Source organism: Hemitrygon akajei, chromosome 2 (genome assembly GCF_048418815.1).
Source record: "Hemitrygon akajei chromosome 2, sHemAka1.3, whole genome shotgun sequence".
Lineage (NCBI taxonomy): Eukaryota > Metazoa > Chordata > Chondrichthyes > Myliobatiformes > Dasyatidae > Hemitrygon > Hemitrygon akajei.
Window position 1 is genome coordinate 94,987,017 of NC_133125.1, and position 15,584 is coordinate 95,002,600.

The 15,584-nt window shown below is 40.0% G+C and overlaps 1 protein-coding gene across 4 annotated transcripts in view; it reads left to right on the forward strand.

The window, feature by feature from the left end:
• The window catches only part of kynu (kynureninase), a 257,201-nt gene that overhangs the window by 153,389 nt on the left and 88,228 nt on the right, over positions 1 to 15,584 (forward strand). For 3 of the 4 annotated variants that reach the window (XM_073025850.1, XM_073025843.1, XM_073025868.1), the window contains exon 8: positions 11,066 to 11,212. The exons of the other annotated variant lie outside the window; for it this stretch is intronic. In XM_073025850.1, the coding sequence (XP_072881951.1) occupies positions 11,066 to 11,212 (147 nt within the window). The remainder of the gene's footprint in view (positions 1 to 11,065; positions 11,213 to 15,584) is intronic. 4 annotated transcript variants of the gene reach the window in all.

Sequence of the window (15,584 nt, forward strand, 5' to 3'; positions counted from 1 at the left end):
TATGGGAGTTGTGAAGTTCACTCATTGGGGGACCGCTTCGTCAAGCATCTCCGCTCCATTCACCAAAAGCAGAATTTCCTGGTGACCAAACATTTTAATTATGATTCCCATTCTCATTCTGACATGTCAGTCCATGGCCTCCAGTTTTGCCACGATGAGGCCACCCTCAGGATGGAGGACCAACACCTTACATTTCATCTGGGAAGCCTCCAACCTGCTGGCATGATTATCCATTTCTCCTTCTGGTAAAAAATAGTTCTCTCCCCCATCCCCCCTCCCCTCTTCTTCTTCACCTACCTATCACCTACCCCAGTTCCTCTTCTTCTTCCCTTTCTCCTGTTATTCACTCTCCTCTCCTATCAGATTCCTTCTTCCTCAGCCCTTTATCTTTTCACCTATCACCTACTAGTTATCCTCTCTACCCTTCCCCCCCACATTCCTTATTCTAGTGTCTTCCCCCTTCCTTTCCAGTCCTGATGAAGGGTCTCGGCTTGAAATGTTGACTGTTTGTTTATTCCCATAGATGTAGCCTGATCTGCTGAGTTCCTCCGGCATCTTGTGTGTGTTGCTTCTTCACTCATTGTCCAGAAGAAAAGAAAGATGTTGTTGCTAAGGAGAACAGACAGGTTATGTCTGGATTACAGAAGGACGAGTGATACAGATGAATAACAGAATTCAAATTTAAATGATGCTTAGAAGTGAAAGAAATGAGTGTATTTCACTCTCACCCTTGTTATACCATCTCCAAATCCACTGTCCACTGGTGGATCTACCTGCCTCTGTTGGTGAGATACTCATACATAATTTATCACCTCCCACAATGAGAGCTTCAACAGTTGCCTTATCTCTCCTCTGTGGAGTGTCTTCCATAAATCAATGTGTCAACCCAGCTGCATGAATTATGTTTCATGTTCTTAATATTCACCCTATGACTTTATGTTCATTATTCTCCACCAACCTGGTTCCCTAGTTTATTGTGCATTTTTATCTCAAATCTTCATCCGTTCATCTCTACCACCCATGAAGCTCGTTCTCTTCATTTGTTTATTAGCCATTCCACAAGGCCATGAGATGTAGGAGCAGAATTTGGTAATTTGGTAATTCAGCCCATCAAGTCATTCCATCAGAACTGATCCGTTTCCCTCTCGGTTCCAGTGTCTGGCCTTTTCACTGATTATCTTCATGTCCTGACTAATTAAGTATCTGTAAACCTCTGCTTTAAATATTGCCAATGACTTGGCCTCCTCAGCCCCCTGTAGCCATGAATTCCACTGGGACCATGGCTTCACAAAGCTTCCTCTTACTCTCTGCGGCTCCAACCTTTCATCTCCTAGTATTCCAATTCTCTATCTTACTCTGAAATGAAATCCAGCCTCTGACGTACATTGGTCTTGGATGTTGTTCTTGAGTTGTAGCTGTGAAGTTTCTTCATTCACTGCTAAAAGTGGCAAATTGACTCTGTGAGATAAAGCAAATGTGCTCGGTATTTCAGAGACAGTATGGCAACTAACAACATGACATTACTGGTAAAACGAGTAGCAAATTGCAAATAACAGATTTAATGATGTATTTGATGAAGGCAAAAAAATGCACAACAATGATACGTTGTTAAGTTGGTTTATTATTTTCACATGACCTGAGGCACAGTGAAGAATTTTGTTTTGCATGTCATTCTTAAGGATCATTTCATCACATCAGTACATTGATGTAGTCCAAGGAAAAGCAAATGTGAAATACAGATTAAAGTATTATGGTGACAGAGAAACTTCCATCAACAAAGCACTTGTACTACCAGAGGGAAAAAGCACACTGGACCACTGTTACATCACCATCAAAAATGCCTACCGTGCTATTCCATGCCCAAACTTCGGAATGTCTGATCACCTGACTGCACTTCTACTCCCTGAGTATAGGCAGAGACTGAAGACTGCAGCAGCGGTAGTGAGGACCAAGAGGGTATGGACAAGGGACGGAAGCACAGGAGCACCTACAGGACTGCTTTGCATCAATGGACTGGAATGCATTCAGGGATTCATCTTCAAATCTGGATGAGTATGCTGCAGTTGTTATGGACTTCATTAAAATTTGTGTGGATAAGTGAGTGCCCACAGAAACTTGTTTGTACCAAAAGCTGTGGATGAACCAGAAGGCTCATTGTCTGCTGAAGGCTAGATCTGTGGCATTTAAGTCTGGTAGCCCAGGTCTGTATAAGATAACCAGGTATGACTTGCAGAGGGCTATTTCAAGAGCGAAGAAACAACCGAGCAAGTTTAGAGGCGACATTGGATGCACGTAAACTCTGGCAGGGTTTGCAGGACATTATTTCCTACAAAGTGAAACCCAGTCACATGAATGGCAGCAATGCTTCACGACCAGATGAACTCAACGCCTCCTATGCCCACTTTGAAAAGGAGAACATAACTACAGCTGTGAAGTTCCCTGCTGCACCTGGTGACCCTCTGATCTCTGTCTCAGAGGCTGATGTTAGGCTCTCTTTAAGGAGGGAAAACCTTTGCAAGGCAGCAGGCCCTGATGGATTACATAGCAAGGTTTTGAAAACCTGTGCCAACCAACTATTGGGAGTATTCAAGGACATTTTCAACCTCAACCTGCTACGGTCGGAAGCTCCCACCTGCTTCAAAAAGGCAACAATTATACCAGTGCCTAAGAAGAGCAGAGTGAGCTGCCTTAATGACTATCACCCATTAACACTCACATCAATGGTGATGAAGTGCTTTGAGAGGATGTTCGTGGCTAGAATGAAGTCCTGCACCCACTGTAATTTGCTTATTGCCACAATAGGTCAACGGCAGACACAATCTCAATGGGTCTTCACACGGCCTTGGATCACCTGGACAATACAAACACCTACAGTGCCTATAAAAAGTATTTACTCCCCTTGGAACTGTTCATGTGTTATTTTTTTACACCACTGAATCACAGTTGATTTGATTTGGCTTTTATGACAATGAACAACAGAAAAAGACTATTTTGTGTCAAATTAAAAATAGATTTATAAAGAGTGATCTAAATAAATTACAAATAGAAAATAGAAAATAATTGATTGCATTAGAATTCACCGCCCTCCCCCCCCTTAATATGACACACCAAATCATCACAGGTGCAGCCATTTGGTTCTAGAAGCCACATAATTAGTTAAATGAAGACCTGTTTTTGGAGACCTATGTGCAGACAAGGTGGTTCAATTGATTGTAGTAAAAATACAACTGTAATTGGAAAGTCCAACAGCTGATGAGTCAGCATCCTGGCAAAAACTACACCATGAAGAATAAAGAACACTGCCAAGCAACTCCGTAAAAAGATTATTGAAAAGCACGATGCAAGAAAATTTCCAAGTCACTGAATATCAACTGGAGTAAAATTAAGTTAATCATCAAGAAATGGTAAGAATATGGCACAGCTGTAAATCTGCCTAGAGCAGGACGTCCTCAAAAATGGAGTGACCGTGCAAGAAGGGGACTATTGAGGGAGGCCACCAAGAGACCTGTGACAACTCTAGAGGAGTTACAAGCTTAAGTAGCTGAAATGGGAGAGACAGTGTATACAACTATTGCCCGAGTGCTTCACCAGTCGCCTCTTCACGGGACAGTGGCAAAGAAAGCCACTGGTGGAAAAAAACTCACAAGAAATCTCGGCAGCATTTTGCTAGAAGGCATGTGGGAGACCCTGAAGGTAGCTGGAAGAAGGTTCTATGGTCTGAAACCAACATTGAGCATTTTGGCCATCAGACTAAACACAATGTTTGGCATAAGCCAAACACAGCACAGCATGAAAAACACACCATCCCTCCCATGAAGCAAGGTGGTGGCTGCATCATTTTGTGGAGATATTTCCCTGCAGCAGGCCCTGGAAGGCATTGTGAAGGTAAAGTATAAAATTAATGCAGCAAAATACAGGGAAATCCTGGAGGAAAACCTGATGCAGTCTTCAAGAGAACTGCGACTTGGAAGAGGAGTTGTTTTCCAGCAAGAAAATGACCCCAAGCATAAAGCCAAAGCTGCACAAGAATGGCTTAAACACAACAAAGTTAATGACCTGGAGTGGCAAAGTCAGAGTCCAGACCTCAATCCATTTGAGAATTTGTGGCTGGACATGTAAAGGGCTGTTCGCTCATGATCCCCATGCATTCTGACAGAGCTTCAGCAGTGTCCAGATGCACAGAGGCCTATCCACACGCTCAAGGCTGTAATTGCTGCCAAAGGTGAATCTACTAAATACTGACTTGAAGGAGGTAAATGCTTATAATCAATTGTTTTGTGTTTTATATTTGTAATTAATTCAGATCACTTTGTATAGATCTGTTTTCACTTAGAACAGAGTGTTTTCTGTTGATCAGTGTTTAAAAAAAGCCAAAAGAACAAAAAAAAAGCCACTATGATTCAAGGTTCTAAAGCATGAAAACTTCTGGGGGTGGGGGAATACATTTTATAAGCATTGTATGCCAGGACGCTGTTCATTGACTATAGCTCAGCATTTTACATCATTCCCACAGTCCTGATCAATAAGCTCCAGATCCTGGGCCTCTGTACCTCCCTCTGCAATCTTGACTTCCTAACTGGAAGACCAAAATCTGTACGAGTTGATGATAATATCTCCTCCTCGGTGGCGATCAACACTGACACACCTCAGGGGTATTTGCAACCCCCGAATGAACCCAGCCTTATAAAGTGACAACTTACAATGACTATTTAACTACTAACTGGTACATCTTTGGACTGTGGGAGGAAACCAGAGCACCTGGAGAAAACCCACGCATTCCATGGGGAGGACGTATAGAGTCCTTACAGATGATGTTTGAATTGAACTCCAAACTCCAACCCTCGAGCTGTAATAGTCAACACAGAGGTCATGTAAGGGAGGCTGGTGTCATAATGTGCTGACCTGCGGATGAGCTATAGGCTACGTTGACGTAGAAAAAAAGAGGTACCTTGACATGAATGTCGCTAGATCTCTACAGGTAACAGGACAATTAGATAAGGTATTTGAGAAAGTATATGCAATACTTCTGAAGGAATAACATCAGAGGCAGAGTGCTCATGCCAAAACTGTCTAAAACACTAATTACATCATAGCTAGGATACTAGATACATTTCCAGCCATCCGTTTTTTTTGTACACACTATGTTTTCTGACTATTACTGTGTAGAACTCCACTGTGTGATTTATTGGAAATCGGATGATGCAGATTACAAAAATTTTTCCAAGGCTGTAGAATTTTAGCTATGCAGAATGATTGGAAAGATAAAAATGGCTCTGCTTTTAAGATGATGGAATATTTAATTGAATTGTCAAAACGAATGTGGAGGCCACATGGAGTTGATAAGAAAGATCTATTTTCTGTAGCATGGAAGACAGTAGCTTGAGGACAGGGATTTGTGAATGGTATTAGAATTGAATTGAATAAAAGGGTCTTAATACCTACCCAGAGGGTGAAGCCTGAAAGTGTAGCAAAGGCCTCTCAGGACACCTAGTAAGTGTTCAGATTGCTCTTGAGGTGGTAAAGCCAGTATCAAAATGGAACAAAAGCTGTGAAACATGATTGGACTAGAAAGTTTGATAGACGTTGATGCACCACGCACTTCCTTCCACACATTACATACTTACAATTCTGTGAAACAGTTATAACTTTATTAATAATTTAATAATCTGCAACCAATGCAGTAATGCCACCGATATCATTATTGAGCAGTGTGCTGGAGGTGATCAGCAGGTCAAGCAGCATCTATGAATAGGAATAAACAGTCAACGGCTCAGGCCGAGGTCCTTTGTAGACCTGATGAACGGTCCTGGCTCAACAGATTGTTTATTTCCATCCATAGATGCTGGCTGACCTGCTGAGCTCCTCCAGCACATTGTGTGTATTCCTCTAGATTTCCAGCATCTGCAGTACCTCTTGTGTCTAATCTTCAGCAGTTGGGCTCCAAGTTTCCGAAAAATGGTTACTCTTTTATATCCATATAAATTCTGTTCTATGCAGTCTTAGTTGATACATTACAAAGTAGTTAGATACTGTCATCAGAAGTGTGGTGATATCATGTGTCACGTGACAAAGTTCGGAGCATGCGCATGAATGACAGAATGATCTAGAAGCTTGTACGGTTAAAATGTGGTTGCTGTTAGCTGTTAAATAAAAGTTCTAGTTATGTATGTTCTTCCAGAATGTGTGTCATTATGAGTAACCCACGGTACGTGTAAAGAATACAACATGGTGTCAGAAGTCGGTCTGGAAGAATAATTTGTTTTGCTAACACGGGAAAAGTGAAGATAATCAAAAAACAAGAGCGCAAACTTTTTTGTTGTATGCTATCAGCTTTACAAATGGAAGTTTTGCAACCCCCATTGACGCTTCAGCTGACTGGAAATGTAGCTGAAAACTGGAAAAGATTTAAACAGCGTTTTGAAATTTATTTATCGGCGATCGGAACAGACAATAAAACACAAAAAACAAAAGCTGCAATTCTACTCCACATGATTGGAAACAATGCAACTGAGGTATATAACCATTTTACTTTTGAGAATGGAGGTAATTTGAATCTAAAACCGATAACCGACAAGTTTGAAGCATTTTGTTTACCAAAGCGCAATGTGATGTATGAATGGTACAAATTCTTTACATGCAAACAGAAAGCTGGTCAAACAATTAATCAATTTGTTATGGAATTGAGAAATCACAGTAAAACGTGCGAATTTGCAGAGCTTACAGACTCTCTCATTAAAGACAAAATTGTTTGCAGCATTCTGGATAATGGTCTGAGAGGAAGACGGTTAGAACAAGATTTGAATTTGGAAAAAGCTGTGGCTCTCTGCAAAGCTTTGGAGACCGTGATGTCATAGGCTAAAGAGCCTTTATTTTAATTGAGAACGACAGCGTAGACGCTGTAAAGCGCGAACAGATTAGAAAAAAGTAATGAAGCGACAACGAAACCGGCAGAGAGCAAGACGTCATCTGAAAGAAAAAAACGTGATCACTGTGGGCGGCAGAACCAACCTAAAATGTGTCCAGCGTATCGGACAGTGTGCAACAACTGTGGTAAGAATCATCATTTTTCACACTGTTGCAGAAGTAGAAAGGAAATAAAACAAGTAAATGCAGTGCTTGAAAGTGAACTTGAGCAGTTTTGTATAGATGTGCTTTGTGAAAACAAAGAAAGTAAGAATGACTGGACTATGCCATTGCAGGTGAATGAAAACATTAATCTGTTTAAATTGGATACTGGAGCACAAGTAAATGTTCTTGCAGAATCTGAGTTTAATGCATTAAAGCCAAGACCAAAGTTACATCAGACAAATATAAAAGTGACTGGGTATTCAGACATTCCAGTTAAAGGAACATGTGTGGCAAAAGTATCACACAAAAATATGGTGCACACGCTTTCAGTTGTGGTCGTGCTGAAGAACGTACAGTCAATATTGGGTTTATCTGTCTGTGAGAGACTGAATTTGGTGAAAAGCATTTTGTCCTGGACAGTGACACAGAGCCAGAATACAGTGACTTGATGAAAGAGTATGAGGGTTGTCTTCCAGGAGAGCACACAATTAAAATTGACAACACAGTGCCACCCATAGTACATCCAAGTAGAAAGTACCTTTTGCATTATGTGATCAACTAAAAACAGAGCTTGACAGAATGGAACAGTTAGGAGTCATTAAAAAAAATTGATGAACAGACTGAGTGGGTCAATTCGCTTGTTACTGCTGATAAGAAAAAATGGAAAACTGAGGATTTGCTTAGAACCAAGAGCCTTGAATCAAGCTATTAAAAGAGAGCATTTCAAATTGCCTACTTGTGAAGAAATTATGTCACAGTTTGCTAATGCAAAGTATTTTAGTAAATTAGATGCATCCTCTGGATTCTAGCAACTTAAACTAGATGAACCGAGTTCAGAGTTTTGTACCTTTAACACTCCTTTTGCCAGATACCATTTTCTTAGACTTCCATTTGGAATTGCATCAGTTCCTGAAGTGTATATTCACATGCTATATGAGCACATTGAGGGCATAGATACTTCCATGGACGATATTATTGTTTGTGGATCATCTAAACAAGAGCATGACACCAGACTTAGGCAAGTCTTTGAGGCAACACCCAAGGCAAACCTGAAGTTGAATAAAGACAAATGTCAGCTAGGAGTGACTGAATTTACCTTTGTGGGTGATATCATCAGCAAAGAGGGTATACGTCCTGATCCATTGAAGGTTTCTGCTATTGAGAACATGCTAAGACTGCAATGTAAAAAGGATGTTCAAAGGTTTATGGGACTGATCAACTACATGGGAAAATTCACACCCAATGTTTCAGAACAACTTGCCCCATTGAGGCAGCTAACAGAAATGAAAAACGAATGGAACTGGAATCATGAACAGGAGAAGGCATGGCAAAATCTCAGAAAGTGCTCACCAAAGAACCTGCGTTGAAATTCTGTGATGCTGACAGACCCATCAAGATCTCATGTGATGCATCTCAAGCAGTCTTAGGGGCAGTATTACTCCAAAAACATGATAAGGAATGGCTACCAGTGGCATATGCATCTCGTGCATTATCCGAACCAGAAACAAGATATGCCCTAATTATAAAAGGATTGCTCAGTATTCTGTTTGCTTCTGAGAGATTTCAACAGTTTGTGTCAGGGCAATCTATTGATGTTGAAACTGATCATAAGCCTTTGATTGCATTGTTTCACAAACCTTTAAGTGACTGTCCTTTGCGAATTCAGCGAATGATGATCAAATTGCAAAGATATGCATTGAATATGCAGTGAACACACCTGGAAAATTCATGTACACAACTGACACACTTTCCACAGCTATAGATCCAACAACAAAAGACAGTCACAGGAACGTTATTGATGTTCAGGTATTTATTGATATGGTCATTCAAACTGTACCTGTTGCTCCCAAAAGGTTGGAACTGCTGTGTCTTGAGACAGAGAAGGACAAAATTCTCAGTCAGGTAATACAAGTGGTGATGGATGGATGGCCAGATAATAAGCATGACTGTACCTCAGAAGTACAAGAATATTGGAACCACAGATCAGAACTTTCTGTTGTGGATGGGATATTGTACAAAGGTAGCAGTATTGTAATTCCTAAAAGTCTCCAAAAAGAAATGCTTGGGAAAATTCATGAAGGACATCTAGGTATTGAAAAGTGTAAGAGAAGGGCACGGGAAGTGATGTTTTGGTCCAGGATGAATCAAGAAATTGCAGAATTGGTGTTTTCTTGTCAAATATGCTTTAAATACCAACCTAGCAACCCTAAGGAGCCACTGCATCCACATCCTAGTCCTCAGAGACCTTATCAGAAGGTAGGCATTGATCTGCTTATAACTGACAACAAAGATTATCTATTAATAACAGATTACTACTCCTTGTATCCTGAAGTGTGTGGTTTGGGCAGAAAAACAGCAGAGAATGTAATTACAAATCAGTTCTTTCCAGACATGGTGTACCTGATGAAGTTTTCACAGACAATGGTCCACAATTCAATGGTGAATGCATGAGACATTTTGCTTAGTAATGAGGCTTTGTTCATACAACATCAAGTCCATTTTCCCCTCAGTCCAATGGATTAGTTGGGAAGTTGGTAGGAATTATCAAGAAACTGATTACAAAGCAAAATATTGTGGAGGTGATTTTTATAAAGCTTTGTTAACCTATCATAGTACTCCACTTGAATGTGGATTTTCACTTGCTCAGCTCTTGATGGGACGCCATTTGAGATCCAATCTGCCAATAAATGAAAGCCTTCTGAGAACAGAGGAAGGTGAACAAGTGAAAAGATGGAAAGATGAACACAAAGCAAAGCAGAAAAGATACTTTGACAGATGTTCTCGTCCGTTACCTGAACTGCACCAAGGAGATGAAGTGAGAATACAAGACAAAATGAACACATGGACACAGAAAGCTACAGTACTCGGAGAAGTACAACCCAGATCATACATGGTCCAAACAGAAGAAGGACCAGCATTAAGAAGCAATCACAAAGACCTCAAGAAAGAGCCAACTTCGGAGTTTCAGTTAACTGATGCAGACCAGACAAAACATGGAAATAGCAAGGAAACACAAGAACTGTGTGAACCACTTAGAAGGTCCACTCATGTTCATAAACCCCCAGAGAGACTGATAGAGACGTTAAATTATTCATTTGTTTTGATTAATGTTGCTAATTGTTTTTCTTTTTAAGAAAAGTCAAATGAGATATCATGTGTCACGTGACAGAGTTCGGAGCATGTGCAGAAATCACAGAATGATCTAGAAGCTTGTATGGTTAATCATGGTTGCTGTTTGCTGTTAAATAAAAGTTCTAGTTATGTTCTTCCAGAATACGTGTCTTTATGAGTAACCCATGGTACGTATAAAGAACACAACAAGAACCAAGTCAAACAACTGTTTAGTTCTTTCAGTTTTGATAATTACAGTACATAAATTACATAATTACATGAACAATTATACATCAAATTAAATTATTTACTGTACATGGGCCGCAAGTGCTTGGTTTTGACAAGGAACAACATTAAGTATGTTATTACCATAAACTTCAAATTCAGTATTCATGTTTCCTTTTGTACAACATGGATACAGATAATTAAATAATTGCCCTGCTATTCCTGAGAGGAACAATATGAAATACCTGCTGATGGATTCTCCTTGGCAACATGAGCTCAGAATAAAGTTTTTTTTAACATGGGGTGTTAAGTACTTTTTAAAGATTGAAGTGCAAAGCAGTTTCTTTTATCTTGAAAATGTGTTTACGTCAATGCACCATAAATAGTAGCTATTAATGTAATTAGATTAAAGGAGATAAGTATTTGATTTCAAGAACAAAATAATGATATTTAAAATCTGTGAGCATTTTTTTGAAAACCTGATTTTTTGCAAAACAGTATTTCAGATTTTGTTGAAATCTAGTTTTACTGTAGGACAGAGCATTCATGCACACTGAATCAAAACATATTCTTCAATTAATAGTCCTTGATTGTAGGAATTATAATTTCATTCATTATGCTTTACATTTAAACAAAATCATGATCAACCATTTGTTTCCAGGGTGAAGAGATCCTGCAAACAAAAGATATTTTATCTACAATAGAAAAGGAAGGTGACAGTATTGCCGTGATTCTCTTCAGCGGAGTACAATATTACACTGGACAGCTTTTTGACATGCTTTCAATAACAAGAGCAGGGCATGCGAAGGTGAGTCGAACGGATCAACTGAGTTTCATGTTGCAGCGTTCACCAAGCTTGGCAGTTAGTTTGCAGACATTTAATCACCTGTCGCGGTGACATCCCCAGTGAGCAGTCACTGCTGTTTCCCTCTGGGAGGGCTGGTGTTTATGTAGACTGCCCATTCACTTTAACTGGAGCGCTGCAGAGGTTCGGGCGCGGGCAAACATGAAGCAGGCACGAGAATTTTTAGAAGTGTTGTTCTCTTCTGATAACTCCGTAAACAAACATATCAAAATAGACTCCATCTACAACACCCCCCCCCCACCCCCCGGGCCAAAGAAACACAGGCTAAAAGAACTCAAAGGTCAATTGAATGGGTAGCCAATCAGGACTGAGGCAAGCAAATAGCAAAGGGTGCTATATAAACACGAGCACTCTCGGAGAGGAACACCAACAAATGTGCACTGAGGATGTCACCTTGATTGGTGATGAAGCGTTTGCAAGTTAATTAGATTCAACATTATTGTCATTGTGCCGAGTACAGATAGAAAGCCAGTGAAATGCGATTAGCATCTAACCAGAAGTGCAAAAGAATAGTGTTATTTACAAAATAACTGTGAATAAAAAGTAAGTGCTACAGCACACAAATATAAAAGTACTGAGACAGCCCAATATGAGTGCAATACTGCTTAGCGCTGTGATGTGAGGTTCAGCAGGGTCACAGCCTCAGGGAAGAAGCTCTTCCTGAGCCTGCTGGTGCGGGAGCAGAGACTCCTGTAGCACCTACCGGATGGGAGGAGAGTTAGAAGTTCATAGCGCGAAGGAGCACAAAGCACAGAAACAAATATCACTGTGATGATTGTATGCTCTAGTATCAATTGTTTGGTGACAATAAAGTAAAGTTAGGATGAGATGCATCTTTGATAATGTTTTTTGCCCTGCCCAGGCAGTGTTTATGGTAGATGTTCTTAATGGTGGGCAATTGGGTGCCCATAATCACCACCCGCTGGAGTGCTTTGCGGGTTGCTAAACTTGTCAAACACCACAACATCAAACATCTCAGCCCGAGGTACCAATATTCACTATCCAACCTAGATCAACAGAATATTGAAATTGAGATTTATCAACATCTGAAAGGAGCTAATAAAGTTATATTGTGGACAGATACTGAAATACCAGCAGGTATTAATATACAGCAAAATAAAAAGTAGGTAAAAAGATCACAAGGGACATTACAGGCAGACAGGTTGATTTCTGTTACAGAAGTCTGGAAGTATGTTTTTTGAAAAGCTACTATAAATGGTATAAAATGACAGCTTCAAAGATCACTTGAGAATGTCAGAGAAGAAGTTTTCAGAAGAAGAAAGGGACATGAAAGTACTGAAGTAAGTCATTTAATATGAACTTGGGTAAGTGTCAGTATTTATAGAACAACTTTCATGTCTTGAAGAAGGTAGGCAGCACTTTTCAAATGCCAATCTCCTATTCTTGCTGTAAAATAACTGACAACATCAGAAAATCACTGGGGTAGGGAAAGAGCCACCCTTTTGGTTGGATCTCAGAGCCAACTGCTGTGCAAATCTTGCTCATTTTTGCTATGCTTTGAATACTGCAAGCTGCTCAAAATTAAAACATGCAGGAGCAATCTCTTGTCAGTTGCTGAATGACAAGCTGGCCACATCGCATTGCAGTGTCACTTGTTAATTTGCTCTGTACCCTACAATGTTTAATATATGTACTTCAGTTACGTGCAGTTCATTTGTAAGTTTCATTCTTACTTTCCTGAGTTATTGTGTGTTATGTGTATGTTTATGTGTACTACTGTGCTTTACACCATGGTCCGGAGAAGTGTTTTATCATTTGGCTGTATACATGTATATATAGTTAAATGACAATAAACTTGACTTGACTTGAAAGTACCTTCCTGATATCTAAAATGCCGGCTTAGCGTGGAAGTTAGGTGATTGCAACTGGCAAATTTAAGTGAGGCCCCAATTTACAAATATAGCTCAAAACAAGATGATCGAGTCACAAGACAGGCAACAGGGGCAAGTCACTGGGTACTTGTTTCAAGAAGGCTCCTAAAATCAGTCCCATGGTTACAGTAAATTCAGAGCATAATGTTGGGATTTCAATTATCTCCCTCACCCACTGTATTATTTTGACTTCTTTCCAGATGGTTACCTAGAGAACAAGAAGCACCTTAGTTACTTAAGGATCCAGCATTCACTACAGGAAGAGTAATTTCATTTAACCTGACAGGACACAAGCTGTGAGTCATATGAAAATTACATAAGATTCAACCTAATCTGTTGTCACAATGGGATTATCACCTTGCAGCTATGTAAATTGTAGCTCAGTTGCTGCGGTTCTCAGTTCTGCAATACAAGTTTCTAATTTCAATTTGCATTCCAGCTCTAGACACATGATTTAGGTCAATGTTCTGATACAGGTTTGAGAGAGCACCCGTACTTTTTCCCTTCACTTCTGCAGCTTATACATTGTTCAGCTGTATAGATACTGGGAATCTGAAATCAAAAGTGAATTTGAAGTTCAAAATGAATTTTATTATCAAAGTACATATATGTCACTATATACAACCCTGCGATTACTTTTCATTCAGGCATACTCAGCAAAACTATAGAATAGTAACTACAACAGAATCAATGAAAGATCAACCAGAGTGCAGAAGACAACAAACCGTGCAAATGCAAATATAAGTAAATAGCAATAAATGATTGGAACATGAGATAACAAGACAAAGAGTCCTTAAACTGAGACCATTAGTTGTGGGAGCTTCTCAATGGATGGGTGAGTATAGTTATCCCCTTTTGTTCAGGAGCCTGTTGGATGTGGAGTAGTAACTGTTCTTGAAACTGATGGTGCGAGTCCTGAGGCACATGTACCTTCTACCTGATGGCAGCAGTGAGAGAAGAGCATGACCTGGGTGGTGGGTAGGGAGCTGTGATGATGAGGGCTTTACCTGTGATGTACTGGGCCGAATCCAATACCTTCTGTGGGATTTTCTGTTCAAAGGCATTGGTGTTTCCATACAAGGCTGAGATGCAGCCAGTCAATGCACTCTCCAATGCACGTCTATAGAAGTTCGTGAAATTCCTAAGGAAGTCGAGGGGTTTCTGTGCTTTCTTTGCAATTGCGTTTCTGTGCTGGGTCCAGCACAGATCCTCTGAAATAGTAACACCCAGGAATATTAAAATTCCTGACCCTCTCCACCTGTGATCCTCTCAGACACTATTGCTTTGGAGACACTTTATGTTAGGTCTGTTAGAATATGTCCTGGTAATATATAGGTGATATTTTTTCCCACTCAGGCCTGTTGGAATAATGGCATATTTGACGGTTTAGCTGCTGATCAATTTAATTGACTGTTTCTCCCTTGGCATTACAAAGGAACAGATGTTCTTTTGTTTTCATTGCAGAGAATGTGGCAGGCCCATTCATCAGTTTTCTATTCTTCCCTTGTTTCAGATAATTTCCAATATTCTCAGCTATCCTCATCCGATATTTTATCAGTTACGTTTTGCTTATTTGTCTTTTTAGGGAATCTATTGACTTCACAAGATATCAGCAATCCCTTATCTCCTTTTTGCTAACTACTTTCTTTCAATCTGCGGGGTAAAGTGTGTCAGCATTTTCACTGCTTTTTTTCCCATCATTCCATTCGGTTCAGCTTCCCATTTTGTGCTTGCAGGATTCCACCTTCTATAAAATCATAGAACGTTCTCTTGACATTAGGAGAACAATTAACCCATTTAGTTTGTGTTGATTGAAAAAGAGCGGCCCAATTTAAACTTATTTACCAGCACCAGGTCTATAAACTGTAGATAAGGGCTTTTCACATACATATCCATACAAAGTTTGATGAGTGTTTCTGCCATTTCCCCCCTTTCAGGCACTGAGTTCCAGATGTGAACCACTCTCTTAGTAAAATTAAATTCTTATTCTGCATATAATACTTTGATTTTTGAATCAAAACTTACTGCGTTCTGACCTCTCTGATAAATAAAGCATTGCATTCCATTTACTTTAGCTTTTTTTTCATAGTTATACAGCAATGGATCTCAAATAAGTCTGGTTGCAGCCTCATTGTCTACAAAGAAAGTTAGAACCATCAAACATTACAGCACAGATACAGGCCTTTTGGCCCTTCTTGGCTGTGCCGAACCACTTGTCTGCCTAGTCTCACTGACCTGCACCTGGAACATGTCCCTCCATACACTTCTCATCCATGTACCTGTCCAAGTTTTTCTTAAATGTAAAAAGTGAGCCCGCATTTACCACTTCATCTGGCAGCTTATTCCACACTCCCACCACTCTGTGTGTGAAGAAGCCCCCCCCCCATGTTCCCTTTAAATTTTTCCCCCTTCACCCATGTCCT